The following is a 26,409-nucleotide window of genomic DNA, read 5'->3' as shown; positions in this document are numbered from 1 at the left end:
CTATCCCTTTGCTCCGCTCATTGATTATGGAAGCCCTCGTCTTACCGAGTCCATTTTGGGGCAGCAATTTTAGGAGTGATAATGGATGGAGGATCAAGCATCAACCTGATGCTTGAGTTCACTATGTTGGCTTTAGGTCTTCAGCCTACCTGACTTGCTCCCTTCACAGTTAGTTGGCCGTCCAGAGGATAGTTTACCCATTGGGCATAGTGGACAAGGTGCCTCTACACGTACAAGACTTCACCTATAGCTTGCATTTTGTTATGGTTCGTCTTCCCTTGGTTGCGGGAGGATTTTCTTTGCTCATTGGTAGACCATGGCTGCGGCACACTAAAGCACTGCATGATTGGGGAAATGATGCGATGTGGATACATACTCTCGGCTCCCCAATGAAACCCATTTGACTTGAAGGAGACATGGATCCATATCTGCAACATAGTTCTTTGTCAATGGAGTCCAACCCTGCGCACGAGAACAACCTACTCCACCTAACGGGCCAGATGAAGACCAGCGGGAGTAGTTGGAAGCTACCAAGTCTTTGCCTTGTTATGGGGTCTCTATTCAGTCTTTGCTTGAGAATACCCCATCTTCCAATGCCCCTTGCTATAGTATACCGCCTAGCTAGGAAACAGGTGTAGAGGTCATCGAGGCTGATGACTCAAATGATGCCACAGTACAAGACTATGGGCTTGGTGAGCCTATCAACCATAAGGCAAAAAAGAAAACTCCTTTGCACAAGTTCGTCCAACCCTCAATCTTCTCTATGTCTAACTATCCGACCAAGTCAAAGCTCTATAAAGCGAAGCCACAATTCGACGAGCAAAAAACATCTGCACTTACAAAAACGTCTTCAGCAATACCCTCTCCAGACCCAGCCAAAGAAGTCAACCTAGTAGAAGCTAACAACCTCTAGCCCATTCTTGTGGCTGCATGGCCGTGGGATCACTCTGTGTTGTTAAACCAGGTACATTTATTAAAGTGGAAAATAGAAGATCCATATTCACATAATTATTTTTGTGTTAAAGTGGACCCAAGCTCCAACTATGGAGGTAGTTTCCATCAATGGGTTAGTGATTCGTGGTGCCGAGCTTTGACAAGAGCATCTTGTTCGCCAATCTGAGTCCTCTTGTTGGTGTAGTTGCACTAGTATCACAGGATGATTCTCTCTGCTGGTGGAAATTTTGGGTTTCTTCACATACGCCTACATCATCTCTCTTGCCCCAAGCCCCCTACCCACCCCTGTCCTCACCTCCTCGTCCATACCCACCCCCCTCCTCCTCTCGCCCCTCCCCTCTCCTCATCCCCCTAGTCTCCTATCCAACCCCTCACCACCCCTTGCCCCTACTCCCCTCCCCCCCAACCCCCCCCCCTCTCTCTCTCTCTCTCTCTCTCTCTCTCTCTCTCTCTCTCTCTCTCTCTCTCTCTCCCCCCCCCCCCCCCCGCACCTGCTCACGCGCCCTGCCCTGCCCTGCCCTGCTGTGCTCCCGCTCCCGCGCTCTCTCTCTCCCCTTGCGCTGCCGCGCCCCACCTCCCACTGCCTCTGCAAACCCCCCCCCCCCCCCCCCCCCCCTCGCGCTCCGCCTGCAGCCTCGCCCCTGCTCACGTCCTTCTCCCCGCTCCCCGCCGTGCTGCCCCTCTGCTCTTCTACGCGTAGCATGTCCAGCTCTCCTACGCGTAGCAAGTCCACCAGCCGCCCCCCCCCCCCCCCCCCCCCCCTCCCCTTTCTTCTACGCGTAGGAAGTTAATTTTTTATTTTTTATTTTCCTTGCCATACTCTCCCCCCCCCCCCCTCCCCCTCTCTCTCTCCCTCTTGTCTGTATTCTATCGCTGCCCCTCCCTTGCCATACCGCCTCACGCTCCCCCACTCGCCCAGCTGCCGCGCCCACTGCTAGTGTGGGTGCACACGTACGTTTAGTGACTCCTTTGCAGACGGTGATCAAGCATGAGGATGCTGAACGATAAAGCCGACCCCCTAGAGGATGCCATTCAAAAGTGCAAAGAGGAAATGACGGAGATCATTACCAAGATGAACCACAATCTCTTGGGCCCACAATCTCTGGAAGATAAGTACGCTGGAAGACCGAGTGACGACTCAAGACCCTCCATGGAAGGGAAGAAGTCCTTCTTGAAGAAAAGACAAACTCTTAAAGAGACTGGCATCTTTCTCGGGGATGATCTCACCCTCTCGCAGATCGCTCATATGCAGGATGTAATGCCAGAGATTAGAGCGGCAAGGGGGAAAGGTAAGATTGCCTTTTACCGAGATGGAAAAGTGGTAATACTAGAGCGACGCTCCACATGACGGTGCGAGACTTATGGGACCACACTCAAAGTGGCTGCCTGGAACTGTAATGGATCTATGCGTGTTGATGTGGGTGCTTTTGAGGATGGCTTTATTGGAAGAGACATCATCTTTTACTCTGAGACACACCAAGCCCCTGCGCAATCCATGCCTCACATCACTGGATACAGATGGGAGACAACTTACAGACAGGAGACACGCTCAGAGCACAGAGGGCGGGGCTCGGGGGGAGTAGCAGTGTTATTTAGAGAGGATCTGCAGCCACTGATACATATAGCCCGCAGGGATGAGCAGGCTAGGTACATGTGGGTGAGATTGAAAGAAGAGACAGACAGATTTCTCTACCTAGCTATTTGCTACTTTCCCCCGAGTACATTAGTTTATGCATCACCTAGAGGACAATCCCCTTTCTCTATTTTGGATGATGACATATGGGAGTTCTCTAGCGATGGTGACATTATCATCCTAGGGGACTTCAATGCTAGGACTACCCATCACCAAGCAGTGTTTTATGATACTTCAAAGGAGATGCTAAGAGAGCTAGATGTTGTAGAGACGGGCCTGTCCAGACTATCACACGATGTGGAATATACTGAGTATGGGCGACACCTGATAGACATGGGCACCGCACATGGATTGGCCATCTTGAACGGCCTACAGAGATTTCCTGCTGCGGGAGGTTTTACATGCTTCCCACACAGACATGGAGCCAGCACAGTGGAGTATGTCATGGGACAGCCGAATCTCATCTCTAGTATCCACGATCTCACAGTTGGGCCCAGACCGGTCGGGGTGGCGGTGGATCATGCTCTGGTCTCGATGACCATCTACTTCCAGTTCAGTGTAGCACACAGGCCACGGGTAGCAGCCCCTACTCGCACACATTCACATGGGAGACGGATTCTGTATACATGGACGGGATCTACAGACGCCTATGAACTAAGGACCCGGGGCAACCTCTGGAGAAGCTAACTACTATACTGACACAGACATTACATGATGCAGCAGCAGAAGCATACCCACACACCCAGCCTTAGCAGAGCCGCCGATCAGTGAGCAAGGAGCATGCCTCAAAACAACTGGTACGATGAGGAGTGCCGCCAGACTAGAGCCAGACTTCGGAGGGAGGTGCTGTTGGGGGACGTCACTCACAGACAGTCACAGATTGACTTCCGACGCCTGGTGCGGCGGAAGAAGAGGGCTTTTTTGGCTCAACTCGAGCAGGATCTATATCAGCTATTCTTGAGTCAGGACTCGTGTGAGGCGTGGCGGCTCTTTCATGAGCAAACCCCCCCCCCCCCCCGTGCTATTTCCTCCATAGAGACCTGGGGTCAGTACGCATCATCTTTGTACACAATACCTGGACAGCCGCCCATCCCCAACCCCCCCCCCCCCCCCCGATCCATGCCCACAAACGTGTTTTTTTCACCGCTGAGATGGTGAAGAAAGCTATTGACAGGATGAGGACTCAGAGAGCATATGATCATGATGGTTTAGTCGCTGAGCATTTCATGCATGCCAAAGACCTACTAGCAGAGCTTCTGGCAGTTATGTTTAACCGTGCCATGTGTGAGGGCCTACCGGGCACGTGGGGCCTATCGATGATCGTACCTATCTTCAAGTCATGAGACCCCATGGAGCCTCGGAATTATCGCACTATTATGATTGGGCACACACTAGCACGGTTGTATGCATCCATTCTTGAGCAACAACTGAGTAGATGGGCAGAGAGGGAAGGAATGCGTGCAACTGGGCACGCAGGGTTCAGGAGAGGCTTCTCTACTTTTGACCATATGTTGACACTCAGGGAAATCATCGAGGAAGGCAGATCTCATGGGAGACGGATCTATTGTAGCCTTGTGGACTTCCACAAAGCTTTCGACACAGTACCCAGAGCTAGATTTATGGGCAGATTACAGGAAATGGGAGTACCCACAGAGCTCATTTGGGGGATCATGCCATTGTACAAATCAGTAGTAGGGCATGTACGCACCCCGGAGGGACTTTCTACACCGGTTCACTCCACTATTGGGGTGAAGCAGGGCTGCCCGCTCACTCCTACTCTTTTCGGTGTGTATGTGGACGAGATTTCTAACTACATTGACATCGATGGAGATAAAGGTGCTCAGTTGGCAGGGACATGGATTCCACTTTTGTTATATGCTGATGACATAGTGTTGATCTCCGAATCCCCAGAGGGAATGCAACGTCAATTGGATGCTTTGCATATGTCTGCCCACGAAAGTGGTTTTTCTGTCTACCTGGGTAAAACCAAGGTTATGGTGTTTAATACCACCCCACAGTGGATCAGGAGGTCAGCACCTACATTCACATACGGCCAGGAGACTGTGGAGTACACAGACGCTTACACTTACCTTAGAGTGGTTTTTAGCGGACCTGAATTCTCACTCAGAAGAGCAGCTGAGACCAGACTTACTAGAGCCCACACAGCATTGGGTAGATTGGTAAGGATGTGTTCACAGGTTCAGTTTCAGGAGCCCCGGACGAAGCTCTAGCTCTTTGACACCTTGGTGGCTTCGGCATTGCTTTATGGAACCGAGATATGGGGACCTTCACTGGATCACCACGGGAGGCCGGGTCGCACAGACGGATGGGGGAACATGGAGAAACCTCTCGTCTCTATGATCTCGCGACTCATTAGAGCGAAGGCATCAGTACCACGGGCCATTATCCGAGCAGAGCTAGCGGCCCCCCCACTAGTGGTGGAGGCGCTCACCAGATCAGTCTCCTTCATAAACCGCACATGGGAACTTCCTAGAGACAGATATGCTCGCATAGCACTTGAGTCCTCTCGACAGTTAGCCATACAAGGAGATATAACATTCTGGTATGAGGAGATGACATCATGGTTTCAGGCGCATGGGTTCAGCATAGACAAGCTGCCACCATTCCAGTACTCATTTGGATGCACCATCTGTCACTCTTACACAGTCAGAGATCAGTAAGCTCATCCGCCAAGACCTGACTCGGCTAGATAGCAGGAGGACATGGATACAACCAGCACAGGAATTGGGCACGAAGATGGCTTTCTACAGGGAATACCTTCTCCAGCTTACGGAAGATGGTTTTGGGACGAGACCCAGATACATGGATACCCACTTGTCTCATGGGATACGATGTGCTATTGGCCAGTTACGCACATCTTCTCACCAGCTGCGGATTGAGACTAGGAGATACAACGGAGTACCAGCAGAGGCCAGGACATGCCCCTTGTGTGACATGGAACCTGAGACAAAGCTGCATTATACATGCCGCTGCCCCGTCTACTATGAGATACGAGGCCGCTTCCATTGCTTGTTCAGAGAGGGTTTTGGACCACTCTCAAGAGTCATGGGATACGAAGATCAGAGATGCCTGATGAATGGCGAGGCTAGCCAGTCTCAAAGACGGATCACAGACTTCTTCAAAGAAGACACGAGACAGCCGCAAGAGCCACTCCCACAACAGAGCTCCCCCCTGTCTCACACCAGAGGCACACTGATCCACCGAGCGATTGAATTGGGGAAATCCACGCGCCCATGATTGCGGAGGACTACACAGCATCGACGGAGGCTACGTCCGAAGATTCGGAGCACGCTGGCCAAGCATGCACGACACCCGGTCAGACTACTAACCATGGAGGAAATTGATGAGATTCGCCAACGACCGATGCTAGATCTCTTGTGATTCAGCTATCCCAACAAGCCGCCCATTTTTGCTTAGTTTATGCTTAGTTTTTTGCTTAGTTCACATCAACCAATCTAGGATCCCATAGTATATATCTTTGTTTTGTACTGTGGCTAGGTTATTTTGTTACTCTGACTTTGTATCAGATCCACCACCTTGTAACTTTCTGGTCTCATAGGTCACTATGGCCTTTTGAAGACGTTAATATAACATTTCAATTCATTTCTCTCTCTCTCTCTCTCTCTCTCTCTCTCTCTCTCTCTCTCTCTCTCTCTCTCTCTCTCTCTCTCTCTCTCTCTCTCTTTGTTTTTAGGGTTTCGTCACCTCTTTTTTGCTGTTTTTAGGGTTTCGTCATTATTTTTTTGCTGTTTTTTAGCGTTTTGAGACCGTTTTTTGCTGTTTCTTTTGGGTTTCGTCACTGTTTTTTGCTGTTTTTAAGATTTCGAAACTATTTTTTTCCGTCTTCTAGGGTTTCGCCACTGTTTTTTTGACGTTTTCTAGGGTTTCAAAGATGTGTTTTGCTGTTTTTAAAAGTTTTGAAGCTGATTTTCTCTGTTTTGAAGGGTTTCAAAATCTTTCTTGCATTTCTTTTGGTTATATTAGTCTCTCTCTCTCTCTCATGGTCGCCCTCCATTGGGCTACCCATTGATCCCCTTCCACATGGCCTCTCCTGTGGCTATAGCCCGCCTTCCTCTCAACATGAAGTTCTCGATTACCAACAAGCGGATATCAACACATGAAGTTGAAGTGAAGGAGTGGAAGAAAGAGACTGGAGGAATGGAAAGAGGAGGAGAAGAAGCTATGCGAAAGGAATTCTCGCGTCGAAGAGCAAGCGGCTTCACAAGAAGCCACAATCGGAACTCTCCAAGGTGAACTTCTTGCAACAAAAAGTGGACGGCTCGAAGAAGGTGAAATTCAGCCATCCATGATGGAAGAATGGAATACGATGAGAGAAGAAATACAGGTTATCAAGGAAGATGAGGAGAAGAAATCATGGGCCGCGGTCATCTCCGCAACACAAAAGAAAGTAGAAGAGGCCGAAAAATGGATTGAGGTCACCAAGAAAAGAAAAGTAAGGAAGCTCCTTGTATGCCCACTCTTATTAACATGACCCTCGAAGAGGAATAAAGGAGGAGAATGCGGGCTCTACATGTGAGGGTAACCGGCCTCTAGGACATAAACGATGTGGAAAAAGAGGTCACAATCCTCACATCCATGATGGGGGTGGACAAGCCTTTACACAAACAGGCATGGAGAGTGGGCAAGAAGAGTGGTGGCCGAAGAGAATCTTCAAAAGAGAGAGCTCTCATACTATGCTTCCCCTCCTTGGAAGAGAAGAAGAAATTCCTGAAAAAGAGGCCTACTCTCAAGAAGACAGGTATTTTCTTCGGTGATGATCTCAGTCTCTCACAGCTTGCGCATATGAGAGAGGTAATGCCAGAGATTACGGCGGCAGGGGAGAAGGGAAAGATGGCCTTATACAGAGATGGTCGGGTGGTGATTGTAGAGCGGCACTCTACATGACAGTGTGAGACCTATGGGACCACACTGAAGATGGCTACTTGGAATTGTAATGGATCTATGAGGTTGGACGTTGTGCCTTTGAGGACAGTTTCAAAGAGGGGGACATTGTTTTCTTCCAAGAAACTCATCAGGCCCCTGGATAGCTTATGCCACATGTGGTGGGTTATAGATGGGAGACAACCCACAAGATAGTCACGAGATCTGAGCATGGGAGTAGAGGTTAAGGAGGAGTAGCAGTGCTATGTAGGGAAGAGTTACATCCACTACCACATATTGTACGGAGAGATGATCATGCTAGATACATGTGGGTGAGGCTGAGAGCTGACACATGCTGATTTCTATACATTGCCATACATTACTTCCCCCCAGTACGTCAGTATATGTTGCACCCAGAGGACAGTCGCCTTTCTCTATACTAGATGATGATATATGGGAGTTTTCTAGGGATGATAATATCCTCCTCGAGGACTTCAATGCCCGAACGGGCAACTCTAAGAGAGTCTTCTACGATACTTCAGATGAGATGCTTAGAGAGCTGGACATGGGTGACTTGGGGCTTGACAGATGCTCACATGATAGAGAGCAGATGGAGTATGGGAGATACCTCATGGAGATGATGACCACACATGAGTTAGCCATACTTAATGGCTTACAGCGATTTCCTAGAGCAACTGCTTTTACATGCTTTCCACATTTATCGTAGCTTTGTGGGTTTCCCCAAAGCATTTGACATGCTACAGAGAGCTCAATTGATGCGCAGACTGTAGGAGATAGGGTGCCCATAGTGTTGATTTGAGGGATTATGGCTCTATACAGATCAATGATGGGACATGTACACACCCCGGAGGGGATATCTGATTTAGTTCACTCCACCATTGGGGTGAAACAGGGTTGCCCATTGTCTCCTACTCTATTTGGTATGTATGCTGATGAGGTGTCTGATCACATTGACAGAGAGGGTAATAGAGGTGCCCAGCTAGCAGGGACGTGGATCCCATTGTTGTTATATGCTGATGATATTGTGTTGATCTCTGACTCACCAGAGGGTATGCAGCGACAGTTGGATGCATTACACACTTTTGCAGAGGATAGTGGATTGTCTGTGGACCTTGGTAAAACCAAGGTTATGGTGTTTAACACCACACCACAGTGGATCAGGAGATCAGCATCGACTTTCACACATATGGTCAGGAGATTGTACAGTATATAGATGCATACACTTACCTTGGGGTTGTCTTCACTGGGCCGAGGTTTTCTTTGGGGAGAGAAGCAGAGACTAGACTGACTAGAGCTTATGCTGCCTTGAGAGGCTTGGAGAGGATGTGTGTTCAGTTCCAGGAACCTCGGACAAAGTTATGGCTCTTTGATACTATAGTAGCCTCAGCTATGTTGTATGCGGTGCAAATATGGGGACCTTCTGTAGGCCAAGATAATTGGAGACGTATGGAGAGGCCCTTGGTGTCTATGATCTCTCTATTGATCAGAGCCAAGGCCTCCGTACCCCACGCTATCATTCGATCAGAGCTAGCTGCCCCTCCTATTAAGATTGAGGCGCTTACCAGATCAGTCTCCTTTGTGCATAGCTTGTGGGATTCTACTAGAGACAGATATGCTAGACTAGCGCTTGAGTCTTCCAAACAGTTAGCTCTTCAAGGGGACACTTCATGCTGGTATGCACAGATGACATCATGGTTTCAGATGCATGGCTTCACCATGGACAGGCTGCCCCCTTTCCAGTACTCTCTTGAGACACCGTGGATGTCTCTTACACGGGTGGAGATTACTAGACTCATTCGTCAGGACCTGATCCAGCTGGATACCAAGAGGACATGGATAGAGCCGCCACAGCAGTTGGGCACGAAGATGGCTTTCTATAGAGAGCATCTTCTCCACTTCACAGGAGATGGGTTTGTGATTTGACCCAGCTACATGGATACATATGTCTCATGGTTTGCGGTGTGCCATTGGTCAGATACGCACATCCTCACATTAGCTGGAGATTGAGACTGGTAGATTCAAAGGGATACCAGCAGACAAGAGGATATGCGATTATGCCAGCTAGAGCCAGAGACAGAGCTACATTACATATGTCATTGCACAGTGTACTATGAGAGTCAGGGCCGTTTCCACTTCTTATTCAGAGAGGGTTTCGGTCCTTTCTCTAGGGTCATGAGTTATGAGGATTAGAGATGTCTTGGGCTATATCTACTTGAGTTACACAGATATAGAGACACTTTATTGGGGAGAGCCAGAGAGAGACAGTTCCAGAGACAGGTTACAAATTTCTTTTCACTAGATATGGGACAGCCAGAGGAGCAGCCATCACTGCAGGGCTCCGCCCACACTCATTGGACCACTATCGGCACTCTCATCGACGGAGCACTGGAACTACAGAGATCGAGACGGCCACGATTGAGGAGAGGGGCTACACAGCATCGACGGAGACTACAGCATAGGAGCCATACTCTCTCAACATCCAGAGGGCAGATGAGGATGGATTCTATTAGTGGTAGTATTTTTGTCTAGCCTTTTTGTACCCAAACATTGTATCAGATTCACAATTTTGTAACAGTTTGGTCTCATAGGTCATGTTGGCCTTTTGAAGACGTTAATATAACATTTCATTTAATCTCTCTCTCTCTCTCTCTCTCTCTCTCTCTCTCTCTCTCTCTCTCTCTCTCTCTCTCTCTCTCTCTCTCTCTCTCTCTCGGAGTTACTACCACCACAAAGCTCGTCGCCTTACACCAGAGGCACATTGATCGACCGAGCGACTGAGCTGGGGAGATCCAGATGCCCACGACTGCGGAGGACTACACAACATCGACGGAGGCTGCATCAAAGGATTCGCATCACTTTGGCTAGAGGATTCGGATCACTTTGGCTCGACATGAACGACGCCCGGTCAGACTACTGACCATGGAGGAGATTGATGAGATCCGCCAGCGACCGATGCTGGATCTCCTATGATCTAGCTATCCCAGCTAGCTGTTTAGCTGCTTAGTTCACAACTAGTAGTTTAGGATTCCATAGTATTTTATTTGTCATTTTGTCATTCTATCATTCTGTCATCTTGTTACTCTGACTTTGTATCACATCCACCACATTGTAACTTTCTGGTCTCATAGGTCACTTTGGCCTTTTGAAACGTTAATATAACATTTCATTTCATTTCATTTCTCTCTCTACATATGTCGTTGCACAATGTACTATGAGATACGAGGCTGTTTTCATTGTCTATTCAAAGAGGGTTTTGGGCCACTATCTAGGGTCATGAGCTATGAGAATCAGAGATGTCTTGGACTGTATCTACTTGAGTTACACAGGCACAAAGACACTTTACTAAGGAGAGCTGGAGAGAGACGGTCCCAGAGACAGATTACAGATTTCTTTACACAAGATAGTGGACCCCCAGAGGAGTAGACACCATTGCAGAGCTCTGCCCACACTCATACTATCGCTACTGGCATTCTCATAGACCGAGCATTTGAGCTAGGGAGATCTAGACGCCCGCGATTAAGGAGAGGAGCTACACAACATTGACGGAGACTACAGTAGAGGATTCGAGCCATACTCTCTCGACGTCCAGAGTGCACATGAGGATGGATCTCCACCATATCTTCCCCCCTTCTTTCATTGTACTACACATTGTATTTTGTCCAGTTCTTTTTGATCCCGGACATGGTATGAGATTCACTATGTTGTAATGGCTTGGTCTCATAGGTCATTTTGGTCTTTTTAAGACGTTGATATATCATTTCATTTCTCCCCTACCCACCCCATCACCACCCCTCGTCATTACCCACCCCCTTTCTCCACTCACCCCTACCCACCCCCCCTAGTCCCTTACCCACCCCTTCCCCCCCTCTTTTTCTCGCCCCTCACCACCCCCTTTCTCGACTCGCAACCCTCGCCCCTACCCACCGCGCTTTCTCTACTAGCCACCCCCCCCCCCTCCCCCTAGTCCACTCTCTACCATCGTAGGCTCGCCCCTATCGACCCCCCCTTGCCCCTACTCACCCCCTAGCCTGTCTACTTGTCCTTCTCTAGCCCTTGATGTACCTTTCTTCTCCCTGTAGCTTGCCTGGATGTGTGTGGCACTAGACCTTTGTTTTGCTTCTTCCGCTAGAACTGTGTATTTGTCCTCTAGTCTCCTTAAAAACTTATCACCATGATATGGCGAGTTTGGCATCAATTACTTTGGTCTCCCTCCCTCAAGCTCTCAACCTCAAGCCTCAAGGCTTGCCGCTCACATGCTATAGCCTCTCCCTCAAGCCTCAAGGCTCTCTGGAGTCTCTCCTTCTCCCTTGGGCCTCAAGGCCCAAGCTTGAAGCTCGAAGCTCTAATTCCCCCTCATTTTCCCTCTCTCCCTCTCTCTTGGGCCTCAAGCCTCAAGCCTCAAGGCTCAAGGCTCAAGCTCCATTTGGCATTTCTCCCTTACTCTCCCTCTCTTGCTCAAGGCTCAAGTTTCAAACTCCACGCCGCAACCTCTCTCTCTCTCTCTCTCTCTCTCTCTCTCTCTCTCTCTCTCTCTCTCTCTCTCTCTCTCTCTCTCTCTCTCTCTCTCTCTCAGCAAAGGATTCGAGCCATACTTTCTCGACGTCCAGAGTGCAGATGATGATGGATCTCTACCATATCTCCCTCCCCCCCTCCAAATACCCCCTTCTCTCATTATACTACACATTGTATTGGGCATCTTTTGTATTAGCTCGCACATCCATACAGTCCCAGCTTGTGGTAGTAGTATTTCTGTATACAGTCCCAGCTTGTGGTAGTAGTATTTCTGTTTCAGTTCCTTTTTATTCCGGACATGGTATCAGATTCACTATGTTGTCACAGGTTGGTCTCATGGGTTATTTTGGCCTTTTGAAGACGTTAACATATCATTTCATTTCATTTCATTTCTCTCTTTCTCTCTCTCTCTCTCTCTCTCTCTCTCTCTCTCTCTCTCTCTCTCTCTCTCTCTCTCTCTCTGCGCGCAGAGTCCCGTGCTGTTCTACGCGTAGCACATCCGACAGACCTACGCACGCCTCAGTTGTTCTACGCGTAGGAAGTCAATAAGTTGTTCTACGCGTAGGAAGTCAATATCTCCTACGCTATTTCATTTTAAGCCTTAGGGAAATTTTAAGTTACAAGAGATTTTAAGCCTTAAAGTTTAAAGCCCTTTAAGCTTTGAAATAAACTTTTAAAGTTTAAAGGTTTTTAAGCTTTTAAAAATAAAATTTTAAGTTTGCCTTACTCTCAATCCCTCACCCTAGTACCCTAGTACCCTACCCCACATTTGTGGCTTGGGTTCGATGGATCCGCCTACCGAAGGAGAAGGCCCAGGTGTAGATAGCTACACCACCCCCAAAAAAACGACGGCTACTTTCAAACGGAGAAACAGAGATACTGTACTATCACCAAGATCCTTACGAGTCGGGAAAACCTCCAGGATACATGATGAGCTACTAATGGAGAAGGTCCAGGTGATGCTCAAATCAAAACTAAACTATATGAGGGATGACATCAGGAAGGAAATGCATGCGAACGCTGAGAGCTACAGGAACTCCATGTATGGAGACATGATGAGAGAACTAAGGAGAGAGATCCGGGGGATACAAAATGAGGAAATTCAGATCGTGAAAACGGAATTACGAAACCTAATCAAGGCCGAAGTAAATGTAACAGAATGCGTTATGCAAAAGAAACTCGATGAGGCAGTAGCAAGTTTTGAAGCATGGAAAACAAATATGGAAAAGCACATGGGGGAAAAAGATGCACTAATCGAGAAGCTAAAAGGAGAACTTGCGGCTTGCAAATCCGCAAATAAGGAGAAGGGAGACGACCAACCTTCGGTGCTGAAGGAGCTCGAGAACATGCAGGATCATATGAAAGCTCTACGGGAAGGAGAGGAACAGAAATCGAAAACGGCATCTTCATGGGCGGAACGTCTTGGTAAGACACAAGAAAAGGTTGATGAAGCAGAGAAATGGATTGAGGATGCGAAGAAAGGGAAGGCCCAGATGCTTGAGACCACACCTACCTCCACCATTATTAATATGACCATTGAGGAAGAGCAGAAAAGGAAGAATCGGGCTCTGCATGTGCGGGTCACAGGAGTCAAAGACAAAGAGAATGTAGATGAAGAAGTGAGGGAACTGCTACAACGCATGGGCATCACACAGCCTACTCACACAAGTGCATGGAGAGTGGGCAAGAAAGGAATCGACGAGAAGGGAAATGTAAAGGATAGGGCACTTATTCTCCGCTTCCAGAATATAGAAATAAGGAAAGAATTTCTAAAGAAGAGGCCAACTCTTAAGAAAACCGGTGTTTTCCTAGGAGATGACCTTACATTGGCACAAGTGGCACACATGCAAGAGTTGATGCCAGAGATCAGGGCAGCAAGAGAAAATGGGAAAATCGCCTTTTATAGAGGAGGGAAAGTAGTGGTTCTGGAAAAGCGCTCATCATGACGGTGCAAGACCTATGGGGCGACGCTCCGGATAGCGGCGTGGAATTGTAATGGATCATATAGGCTAGATGTAGGTGCCTTTGAAGACAGCTTTAGGGACAGAGACATAGTTTTCTACTGAGAGACACACCAGATACCGGGACAGCTTATGCCACATGTGAAGGGGTATTTCTGGGAAACAGCTGGTCGACCAGACAAGAGATCTCTGCGAGGTAGCCGGGGTTCAAGAGGAGTAGCAGTTTTATTTAAAGAGGAGCTGAAACCACTATTACAGATTATCAGGAAAGATGAACAAGCAAGGTATATGTGGGTGAGAATGAGAGCCGAGACAGGTAGATTTCTATATATCGCTATATGCTACTTCCCTCCAAGTACATCAGTCTACTCCTCACCTAAAGGACAGTCCCCTTTCTCCATATTGAATAATGACATATGGGAGTTCTCTAGAGATGGAGACATCGTTCTCTTAGGAGACTTCAATGCCAGAACGGCCAACTCTCAAGCAATATTCTATGATACTTCTGAGGAAATGCTCAGAGAAGTGGATTTATCATAGGAGGGGCTTACTAGAAACTCACAGGATAAAGAACACACTGAATATGGGAGACATCTCATGGAAATGGCAACTACACATGGTTTGGCCATACTTAATGGTCTAGAGAATTTCCCTTTATCTGGGGGATTCACATGCTTCCCACACAGGCATGGGGCCAGTACAGTGGATTATGTCATGACTTCACCAAGCTTTATTTCTAGTATCGAGGACTTTAAGGTGGGACCCAGACCGGTTGGGATTGCAGTGGATCATGCTCTCTTGACCTTATCAATCTCCTTCCAATACAATGCCTCTCAAGTACAAAGGAAGAAGACACACACAAGATATACTTTCACGCCAGAGACTGATTCAGTCTATGTGGAAAAGATCTATAATAGGATGTGGGCAGCGGAGCCAGTATATACTGCAGAGAAGATTACTTCTCAGCTAATAGAGATACTACATGGAGCAGCACAAGAGGCATACCCACATACTCAGCCTGATCAGAAGAGAGGATCTGGGAACATGCCTCAAAACAGTTGGTACGACGAGGAATGCAGAGAGACGAGAACCCAAGTCCAGAAAGAGTTTACACTTGGGATCATCACATATAAGCAGTCTCGGATTTCTCTTCGGCGTATAGTACGTCGCAAGAAAAGGGCATTTTTAGCCAAACTGGAGAAGGACTTATATCAGCTCTTCTTGAGTCAGTACTCACATGAGGCCTGGCGTTTATTTCACGAGCACTCATCGCCTCCGACAATTACCTCTCCTGAGATTTGGGGTCAATATGTAACATCATTATATACGGTATCTGGACAGCCTCCATTACCAGATCCGCTAGAGCCATGCCCTACTACTAGTACTTTCTTTACTACAGAAATGGTGGAAAAAGCCATTGATAAGATGAAGACAAGAAGAGCATCTCTCCCTTTGTTGTTATATGCAGATGATATTGTATTGATAGCAGAATCACCAGATGGAATGCAGAGGCAGTTAGATGCATTACATAAATTCGCGGAGGACAGCGGACTGTCGGTAAATTTGGGTAAAACCAAAGTTATGGTGTTTAACACCACACCGCAGTGGGTTAGGAGATCGGCACCTACATTTGCATATGGCCAGGATACAGTAGAGTACACAGATGCATACACATACCTTGGTGTGGTATTTACAGGACCGAAGTTTACTCTTAAGTAAGCAGCGGATGCTAGATTGTCCAGAGCCTCTGCGGCCTTGGGAGGGTTGGAGAGGATGTGTTCACAAGTGCAGTTTCAAGAACCACGAAAAAAACTCTAGCTCTATGATACTGTGGTGGCTTCGGCTATGCTTTATGGGGTCCAGATTTGGGGACCATCTGTGGATCAGGATAATTGGAAGTCAATGGAGAGACCTTTGGTATCTATCATTTCCCGAATGATTAGAGCCAAGGCCTCCGTACCACACGCGATTACCCGAGCAGAACTAGCTGCCCCTCCGATAGAAATTGAAGCTCTTACCAGATTAGTGTCCTTTATACATGGTTTATGGGATACAAATAATTGCCGATATACTAGATTGGCCCTCGAATCCTCTCGACAATTAGCAATGAAAGGAGATACATGATGCTAGTATGCGCAACTGTCCTCGTGGTTTCAGAGACACGGGTTCAATATGGAAAGATTACCCCCCTTCCAATACTCTCTTGAGGCTCCATCACTGGCAATCACACGAACGGAGATTAATAAAATCATCCACCAGGATCTTATACAGTTAGACACTAAGAGGACATGGGTAGACCCTACACAAGAATTGGGCACGAAGATGGCCGACTACAAAGAAAACTTCCTACAGCTATCTGAAGATGGTTTTGTGATTCGCCCGAGCTACATGGATACCCACCTGTCTCATGGTTAGAGATGTGCTATTGGTCAGATTCGTACATCCTCACACCAGCTGGAAATTGAATTTGGCAGATTTAGGGGAATCCCACCTGAGAGCAAAATTTGCAAGTTATGCGGAATGGAGCCGGAGACAGAATTACACTACATATGCCATTGCACCGTATACTATGAGATACGTGGGCGTTTCCATTTCCTATTCAAAGAAGGCTTTGGACCTCTAGATAGAGTCATGCAATACCAAGATCAAAGGTGCTTAGGCCTGTACCTACTGGAACTACATCGGCACAGGGATAATCTAATGAGAAGACAAAGAGCACTACAGCCTCAGAGGCAGATCACAGATTTTTTCGGATCGATAGAAGCAAGAATGGAAGGAGAAGCAAGAGGCCAGCAGCGAGCACAAAGGAGTACCCACATTCATACCAAAGGCACCCTCATTGACAGGGCGATTGAGCTTAGGAAATCAAGACGACCGCGACCGAGATACAGAAGCACAGTTCACCGGAGGAGACTACAACAAAGGATTAGAAGCATTCTAGCCAGACACCCAGGATTCTCCTAAGAAGTCTATCTAATACTTTGTATTTAGTTTTTCGCATTTATTTTCACACTTTCACAGTTTTCAGACATTGTAACAGATTCACCGCTTTTGTATCAGTTTGGTCTCATAGGTCACCCTGGCCTTTTTGAAGACGTTAATATAACATTTCATTTCATTTCTCTCTCTCTCTCTCTCTCTCTCTCTCTCTCTCTCTCTCTCTCTCTCTCTCTCTCTCTCTCTCTCTCTCTCTCTCTCTCTCTCAAGCTCCCTCCCTCTCTCAAATCTAATGGTGCAAGCTTCAACATCAAGTGAACGTGTGCTCTTGGGTGTGTGTGTAGCAGGGCTACAATGTCACTAGCACAGGACAAGCAATTAGTTACAGTTGGGTTCAAGTTCACACTGGAAGGACTCTCGCCTAGGCAGTGACACGTGGCAAGTGATATGGATGGTGGTCTAGTGGACATCGTGGCCAGATCACAGAAACCACCACAGTTTGGAAATAGGCTCAGCTGGATTGGGATATTTTGCTAGCCGTTGGTGACTCTTGAGGAGATACATATGTGGTTGGTTCCTCTCGTCGGGACGATCCATCACTATTATCATCGTCTACTTTGTATGGTCTTGAGTCTAGCATCTTGAGTTCATGCACAACACGTCTGCACCATCCCTGCACACTTGAGCCTCGACACCCCCATTGTACCCGTGAGTACTAGGCTTGGAGGTGAGTGTGCTGCCATGCCAGAGTCTGTATTGGTTCATTTGAGTTAGTCGAGTCCCATGCTGTTCAGGTTCTACTGTTGAGTCGTGTTACTTTGTTGTTCATTGTCTACAGTGGTTTTAGTGTTTTCAGTGTTTTCCTGCTATTGGAGTGAGATTTCACGCACATTACACCGAGGAGCACCCATTGTAGAGAGCATGACACATTATCTCTGCTCTACAGGTGCTCTCATTTTTGGCATGCCCGGTGGGACCTCAATTGAAGTCTCACTCCGTCGAGCCTACAGGTCAAGGAGCTACAGGTCGCCTGTGTTGGTCTGTTAGTCTCGTCTGCTCTTGTCCAGCTTGGTCTCGTCCAAGCTTTCCCTCGACCAGCTTGGTCTAGTCTCTCGTCCTTGGTCTAGTCACCCATCCTAGTCTAGCTGAGTAGTCTAGTCACTCGCAATGGTCTAGTGGAATCTGGACTAGTGTTTAATAAGTTAAAAGTCTTCGTGCCCAAAGCTTGGGTGGGCTTCTGATTACTGCATGACACATATGAGGCTGTCCAAAGATTGACAATTCCTCCACTAAGCCCTCGGATGTACTACCATGGAAAGCGCCAACTTTTTGCGCCGAGTAGAAGTCCTACACCCCCGCTACCTCTTCTCTTACACGCATCTACCTCCACTCCCTCAACTAGCTCTTCACCTCCCAGGTCACCTTCCTCAGTAAAGTTCTCACCCACTATGTTACAGCAACCTCTTGAGCAATAGACTCACGAGTAGATAGCCATGGAGGAGCTGACAAGCGTACTGGCTAAGGTGAACATCAACTTCCCGACTTTCAAAGGTCTCTCCACAGACGATGCAAACAACCATGCTAGAAGATTCGTATCCCTCTGCAAGGGTTGTGGTCTCGATAGAGAAGACGCCTACCTAGTACTCTTCCCATCAACCTTGGATGGCTTAGTAGATAAATGGTATAGTCAGTTTGCAGAGAACTGCTTTAGGACTTACGGAAGCATTTCTGTGAAGCTTTCAGCCCAAGAAACTTCCAAGAGAAGGTTCTGGATGAGTTGGCCAACTTGATGCTCCAGCCAAAATAAGACTTTTTCTAAAACTCATGACTAGAACCAAGTCTTTGGTCACCAAGCTTCCTCACCAACCAGGCGAATTTATCGTTAAGAAGTGGGTAGAGAAGGCTCTACCTAAGACTTCTCAACAAAACCTCCAAGAGAGTCTCCGACCTGAAGTCACTCTAGAGGAGTTTGTCGCTGCTACTACTAGCATAGAGGGGGCAAGGAAGCTATTCAACGACTCTCCTCAGGTAGAGACTCCTTCTGTACTCTTGGAAAGTTTGTCGGACCCCTTGACTTCTTTTCGCAAGAAACTAGAAGCACTAAAGTTAGAACGAGCTCTTAGGGAGGAGAGATCCTTCTCTCTTCGATAGGAGAAGCCTCCACATCATGAGGCTTTGGACCAAATCAAGCGGGAGCTCGAAGACCTCAGGGCTCAGTAGGAGTTTAAGGCTATGGTGTGATGTAGCTCTTGTCGCTCTCCAAGGCACCCTCCACATGAATGCCCCCTTCGGGCTTACTACCACTTCTGTGAAAAGCCTCAACATGAGGACAAGGATTGCACCTACCTAAAACTATTGCGGCAAATACAACAAAGCCTTCCTCCGACTCTTCCATAAGGGCTAGCACCTGCATCTAACATGCTTTCCCCTTATGGCCATCCACCAAACCACATGCCACCTTTGTTGAATACCCCTCCTATGCAAGGTATGCCAAGAACTTTCCCATCTCAAAGTTTTTCTCATGCCAATGCTCCCTCAGCTCCTCAGCTATTTGCCTTTTATGAAATACATTCCCCATCCCCTACTTTCTCGTCCCTACCCACCCCCTCACCAACCTTCGTCCATATTCTCTCTCCTATGAGCGTCCTTCATCCTTGTGCTACATTTACCCTGGCTTTAGTGACTTGGGGGGATTTTGCTGCAAATTGGCGTCTTCTTCCGTTAATTCAAATCTCTCACGGCAATTGAGTCGGGTTGAACTGCATTTTTACTGCTAGTTTCAATGTTCTCTTTAGTTTCCGTGTGCTCTCTCACTGGGAGGGTGAGTAACTTGTGGCGGGCAACCTATAGCATGGCTACAATGTAATTAGCACAGGACAGGCAGTTAGTTACAGTTGGGTTGAAGTTCACACTAGAGGGACTCTCGCCTAGCACTGACACGTGGCAAGTAATACGGATGGTGGCCTAGTAGACACTGTGGCCAGATCACCACCATCACAGTTTGGAGATAGGCTTAGCTGGATTGGGATATTTTGCTAGCTGTTGGTGACTCTTGAGGAGATACATATGTGGTTGGTTCCAATCGTGGGGCGATCTATCACTATCATCATCATCTACTTTGTATGGTCGAGCGTCTTGAGTCTAGCATCTTGAGTTCATGCATAGCACCCTTGCACCATCCCTGCACACTTAGCCTCGACACCCCCATTGTACCCGTGAATTCTGGGCTTGGAGCTGAATGTGTTGCCATGCCACAGTCTGTACTGGTTCATTTGTACTGTTGAGTCACTGTGTTGCTTTGTTGTTCATTGTCTAGAGTGTTTTTAGTGTTTTCCTCCAGTTGGAGTGAGATTTCACGCACATTGCACTGAGAAGAACCCATTGTAGAGAGCACAACACATTATCTCCTCTATATTGAAAAGAAGAAGGATGAAGCTTCATGGTGGGACGAAGTGCATTCTCGAGTGTTGGAAAAGACGGGTAGTGCACGTGCATGCAAGTGCAAACTATGTGGCTTCGAGCGGCAATCCGGCATAACCAAAGTCCACGCTCACTCCTTAAGCTAGAGGGACAACAAGTAGCAATATGCAAGGCGGTCAACAAAAATTGTTGAAGGTATTTGAAGCCAAGGATGCCATATCAAAGCCAACAAACTAGAGAAAGAAGCCGCCAAGCCAAAGCGTCCCGCAATCGACCCCAACGACTTGGTTTTTCCCTCTTTTACACCTTCATCGATTGTGGTGATAGTAATGCGGCAACGACAGAGACAGGAGCGACATCATTTCGATCGGCATTTTCAATGCCTAATACTACTCCGATCTCAACTCCCAAACCTCACCAACACACCCTACATGCCACTTGGGATCCAAAAAGAAAGGAGGATGTGGATGCAAGTGTTGCACGCTCTTTCTATCATGATCACATCTCCTTCATTAAGGCTCGGTAAGACTTACTACCATTTTCTCATGATCAACCATTTCGATTCATTCTCATCTAAGAAGTGAATCATAATACCTCTTGTGCGCACTGTGTAAGTCGGAGTACTTTAAGACTATGTGCATGAGGATTGAGAGTATGGGGCATGCTATGTGCCACCCTCTTCCAAGGCCCTCCTCACGCTGTGATGGTCGGAGTACTTCAAGACTATGTGCACTAGGATTGGAGTATATGGGGCACGCTATGTGCCACCCTCTTCCGAGGCCCTCTGCACTAAGGCCGTTGTGGAGATGGAAACCCTCAATATGAAGAGACATTGGACCAAGTATGGTGTGACCCTCATTGTGGATGGATGGAGCGACACTAGGAGGAGGTCCATTCATGGCATTGATACCTATTCCAAAGGGAGATGTATTTTGCCCACTCCCATGACACCACGGAAACATGAAAATCAGCAGATGTCCTTGCAGGAGAGTGGGCCTCCTGGTTTCACGCATACTGGACTGAGGAGCACCCACTGTAGGAAGCACGACACACTTTCCCTGCTACACACAACTCTATGAAAACTCCTAGATTCAACCAATTTTCACTAGTTCTTTAAGTCTAGTTCTTCGAGTCTACAACAATTCTTTTATCGAAACTATGTACCAATTAATTCTCATTAATTCTAATTTTCACTAATTCTTTAAGTCTAGTTCTTCAAGTCTACATAATTTATTTATTTTGAAACTATGTACCAATTAATTCTCACAGAATGTGATTGATACAAGCTTTACCTGTTTGACATACACACTCTTGCCAGAGTAGTTTGGACCAGTTATGATATTTACATGCCCTAAATGCAATAAAAAAAGATCAGTTTACAAGAAGAGTACAGATTTTGGGTTTGATTCCAAGACCACATAACAAACCTGTGTTAGAACAGTCAGTGTCATTTGGCACAAAGGTATCCAGCACCAGCTCTTGCAAGGGGTGCCTATGTGCATTTACCACAAGTGCAAATCAGAAAAACCCCAAACACAAATGACATTTGAGTCTCTATGTAAATAAAAATTACCTCCCATTTTTTATGTGTATTATATTCTCCTCACTCAAGTTTGGCCGCACGTACTTGCACTCTCTTGCAATTGACGTAAATGAAAGTAGGCTACAAAATAAATCATGTTCAACAAATAAGAAAATTAATTCATACATAACAAGGGTGAACAAAGTATAGAGTAAGATGAGGCTCCCAACAATAATATGGCAGCTTTCATATGTCATGCACAATTACATTACCAATCAAGTTCCGCAGCCATGCCTGCCATTTTGATAAGTGAAGAGCTTAAGCTGAGAATACGGAACTCCAAGTTTCTCAAGATTGCCCTTTCCATGTCTACAAAAAAACCAAGAGATGGTAAAGGAAATAAAATTTGCATGCGCAAAAGCTAAGTCTGTCGTCTTGAATCACTGCTTTGTTCTTGATAGTGTAATTCTTAAATTTTAATAAAAGCAAACAACCCTTTCTTTGGGAAAAAAATCAAACCTACCCGAACAACATCTGGCTATATACATCATCGGAGAAAGCATCACCATATACATTATCAACCTAACTCGAAATTAAGTACATGCTATCACATGGTATATCACATGATTTATGCCACATAGGCATCTTAGTATACTAGAGAGGGTACACACCAAGGAGCATAAAACAAAGGACAAAGCCCACAAATCCCGACAAGGATCGCTAGACCATTTCCTCCTGACAGACTTCTTTACCTTCTTCTTAGACTTCTTCAACTCTTTGTCCAATGGATTCTCCTCAGACTCCTTGTTTGCAAATGTCAATGATCCCATGAGCAAAGCATAGCCATCCTGTGCATGGACCATCATCCCCTATATGCTTGCGGCTTTCTACTTCAAGCAATAGCTCTACAACTCCCAAAGCAAGGAACCATCCGAAATGAAGCCATTGGAAGAAAGGCACGTGAGTTGCTTGGAGAATTGAATGCTAAGCCAAGATATCGCTGCAAGGATAGTTCCCTTATCTTGTAAAGAAAAGTAGCCAAAACACAATCACCACTAGAGTGGCCCCCATTGTAACTTTGACAAGTCAGTGACATGGCACCACTGTGTTCCAACCAATGGAATAGATCCCGGGCGAAGGGCCTAAACCCTAGCGACATGGAGTGGCGGAATTCCACCCCAGAGAGTATTGGCCCCAAACCTTGGCGCCCCTTTCGGTATTTCTTTATATTGCATCAACACAAAACAAGCCGGTACTCCAGACTCTGCACCTTCACTAGGAAGCATGCCAGAGAATGAGCCTTAACCTCATATTTAAAGGCCCTTGGCCTGAAAAGCAGTTATAGTGAAAAGCCTTCAAAACTCAAAAGCTTCTGGTCCCAAAAGCAATGCCAAAAGCTACCAGCGTAATTTACGAAAATTTGTACAACTTGCTACGTCATCAGCCAACGCAAAACGCGGAAATCAGTACAGCCTGCCACGTCATCATGCCAGCAATTTTCAAAAATCTGTCGTACAGTTGCCACATCATCAGCTTTGAGTGAGTGTGTGTAAGTCCTGCTTTATTTTAATCCCTTTATGTAATTGGGGCCCCATCGGACGGGGTCCCCATAAGTTGGTAGGACTTCTTCTTCTTCTTCTGCTACTTGTTCTTCTTAGGGTTTAGGCCCCTCCGCCGGCATATATAAGTTGGCCCCATTCTTTAGGCTTTGACACGTCAGTAGTTTGTGACATCTCTCCTTCTTGAAAGAGAGTAATCGTTCGCGATTACAGCCTATCTGCAATACAGCTCAAGTTAGCCCAAAAAAAATTCCGAGGGTCGCTCCGAGGGACAATCAGTTTGCTCTTTTTGTTAAGGAGTTAGCTTCTCCTTTCGGCTCTTTTTATCAAGAAGTTAGCTTCTCCTTTTGTCCACATTGGTACTCTTGATATTCCGGCGAAGTAAAATTAGCCATCACACCCAGACAGTACTGATCTTCCACGGATGTCTTGATGCACTAAAATTACATACCCAGGCAATCTCATCCAATTAGGAATATTCAATAGTTGGCACATCACAATGCAACACAAATGCTTACATATGCATGTTACAAGACACAACAAACAGTGCCGCTGAGTACTCCCCCGAGACAAACAGTCTGCGTTATGAAGCTACTCAACGACTACCTCGTCACTCCCCTCGCAAAAAACCTAAAAAGGTCCGGGCATGAGCTCAGAGGACTGTACAACCAAACGCTCCCCAAACTGGAGTCTGTGTCGCTCAAAGGTTTTCTAGCATACAACCAAACGCTCCCTAAGCATCGGCCTGCGTCGTTCCGAGGTTCAAACAATACCAAAACAGTATTTCTCACTTCTCCACAGGGGAGTAAAATCACCAATTATTGAAACCAGTATTAAAACGAAAGTCAAACAATTCAAATCGGCACCAAGACAAGTTTAAAACAGATAGCATCCATTTCAAACAAATTTCAAACAATACTTTCTCAAACAATGTTCAAAGGTATCTAACTAGAAAACGACTAGAGTTAACAAATTGCAACTTTTCAAAGGTATGGCTAGTAACGACAAGATGACGAATACTCTCGAGGTTTGAACCGAACAACCAAACTTTGAGGATAATGGGCTTGCCCTTCTGTATCACGGTGATGGTTCGGTTCCGGACCTCGAGAGTTTCATCATTCTTGTCGTGCTAGGCCATGCCCAAGAGAACGTCGCAATTGCCCAACTTCATAATGTGGAAATCGGCTTTTCCATGATAATCTTGTATAGTCACTCGAAGTGCACCAATGAGCGGTACCACTTTCTGAGTTTGCCCCGTGGCTAGCTCAGCTTCAATTTCTCCACCCTCTGCATCATAATCAAAGTGCATCTGCTTCAAGAATTCTGGATGGATGAAGTTCTCCATAGCTCCAGGGACAAAGAAAATAAGGGCTTTCAAGCCGTTGACTTTTTCATAAGCTCTGCATAATTCATTAAAACTCTCGACGTGTATACCATAAATATCGGGTATTAGTCCAATAGAAGGTCTAGCCTTCTTGGCCGCAGGTGGCGCTGGGGACCTGTTTGTCGTGGGAGCAAAAGGTTGCACTGTGGACGTCGAGGCTCGCTCAGGACATGTATTGACGTATGCCCTGTTTGGAAACATTCGAAGTATCGGCCTTCTTGTAACAAGGCGTCTAGTTGACGTTGTGCCAGACGAGGCCGTTGAGGTTGGTTTTCACGGGATTCCCGAGAATTGTTCGTTGTTGCCGGGAGTTCTAGTTAATGGCCGGAGGTTCTTCTGTGGTAAACTCCAACTTTCCTTTCATGAGCTTGTAGCCAACCGTGGCATGATCCATAAGCTCCTGCATGGTAGAGACCTGCATGGAGAGAAAGTATTCTTGCAATGGTGATGGTAGTCCAATGGTGTAGCGTTCACACTGGTCCTCCAAGGGAATGAACTTAAAGAAGGACACCGAAAGGTACACGTCGAGAAACCTTTGGTTATAGTCGTCCATGGTTTCGGTGGCAAGCATTTATCAAGTTGCCCCACTCTGCCAAAATCCAAACTTCAAACATCGAAGTCATGTAAGTACGTGCAAAAACTGTCTTGAAAGCTTTCCAAGTCCTTAGAGCATGCGGTTGTGTTGCGATCGAACTCCACCATTGCATAGCATTATCTTCAAGAAATCTTGCTGCTTGGGAAATCTTGGATTCTTTTGTATAGTTCCCCAAGGCATAGATGTTGTCGAATTGCTGTAGGAACTGCAATGCTTTCTTGCGATCTTTCACCCCAGAAAAAGTGAAAAATTTGACTGTCATGCCACCATCTTTGAAATCTTTGGGTTGGTTAGGCACATATCCCGGGTATAGATAATAAGGGTATCCATATGGGCTCCAACCATTGTAGCCTGGTGGCGATGGTGGTGGGGGCAATGGCGGTGCAAAGGCGATTGCAATGGATAAGGGTCAGATGGTTGCACCATATTCCAGAAGACTCCCCTGATTGGAACAGACGGCTGAGAAGGTTGCCAGTTGGAAGCTCTCGTGCTTTCTGGTGCCGGAGGAGGTATCACCTAGGGCATCAGAGGGGTACCATGTAGCTCAAAAATTGTTTGCACCATCGGAAGATTCTGTTGAGGATGCCACGAAAGAATGTCGTGAAGCTCGTTAAGCAGAAACTGCAAATATTCTGTTGAATCCATGAATTCCAAGTCTTGGGTTCTTTATGGCTTATGCCCTGTAAGACACAACGATGAAGACGGCAGCGCGCCCGATGAGCGATGAAGTAAGGGTGGGAGTGGCTAATGAGTCCGGGGTCGAAGGCCGAAGATACCTCAAATAAAATTCCAATAGCTCTGTCTGCTCTTTTGTAGGACCGGTATGCTTTCAGAAAAGCACATGCCTGATGCTTTGATACCACTGTCACAAGACGGGCACCACGTGCCAATAGAAAAGAGCAGACTGAACAAACTTTTAGCACTTCAATAAGAACAGAACTGAGAGAAAGAGAGAGATGGCACGCAACACGGAGTGGCGTATTCCACCCAAGAGAGTATTGGCCCCAAA

At 46.8% G+C, this 26,409-nt stretch overlaps 1 protein-coding gene across 6 annotated transcripts in view; it reads right to left on the bottom strand.

Annotated features, from left to right (window-relative positions):
- Nucleotides 1-26,409, bottom strand: part of MSH5 (MUTS-homolog 5) — a 246,404-nt gene that overhangs the window by 44,192 nt on the left and 175,803 nt on the right. For all 6 annotated transcript variants that reach the window (XR_015186333.1, XR_015186334.1, XR_015186335.1 and 3 more), the window contains 4 exons: nucleotides 22,135-22,231; nucleotides 21,914-22,003; nucleotides 21,768-21,832; nucleotides 21,633-21,691 (listed from right to left, as the gene is read on the bottom strand). Coding sequence is in view for 3 of the 6 variants with exons in the window: in XM_086499439.1 (XP_086355565.1) it covers nucleotides 21,633-21,691; nucleotides 21,768-21,832; nucleotides 21,914-22,003; nucleotides 22,135-22,231 (311 nt within the window). In the remaining 3 variants the exon portion in view is untranslated. The remainder of the gene's footprint in view (nucleotides 1-21,632; nucleotides 21,692-21,767; nucleotides 21,833-21,913; nucleotides 22,004-22,134; nucleotides 22,232-26,409) is intronic.

This window comes from Adiantum capillus-veneris, chromosome 25, assembly GCF_014529385.1.
Source record: "Adiantum capillus-veneris isolate H3 chromosome 25, ASM1452938v2, whole genome shotgun sequence".
NCBI classification, from domain to species: domain Eukaryota; kingdom Viridiplantae; phylum Streptophyta; class Polypodiopsida; order Polypodiales; family Pteridaceae; genus Adiantum; species Adiantum capillus-veneris.
The sequence above is the reverse complement of the archived record's forward strand: the minus strand, read 5'-3'. Positions and strand labels throughout refer to the sequence as shown.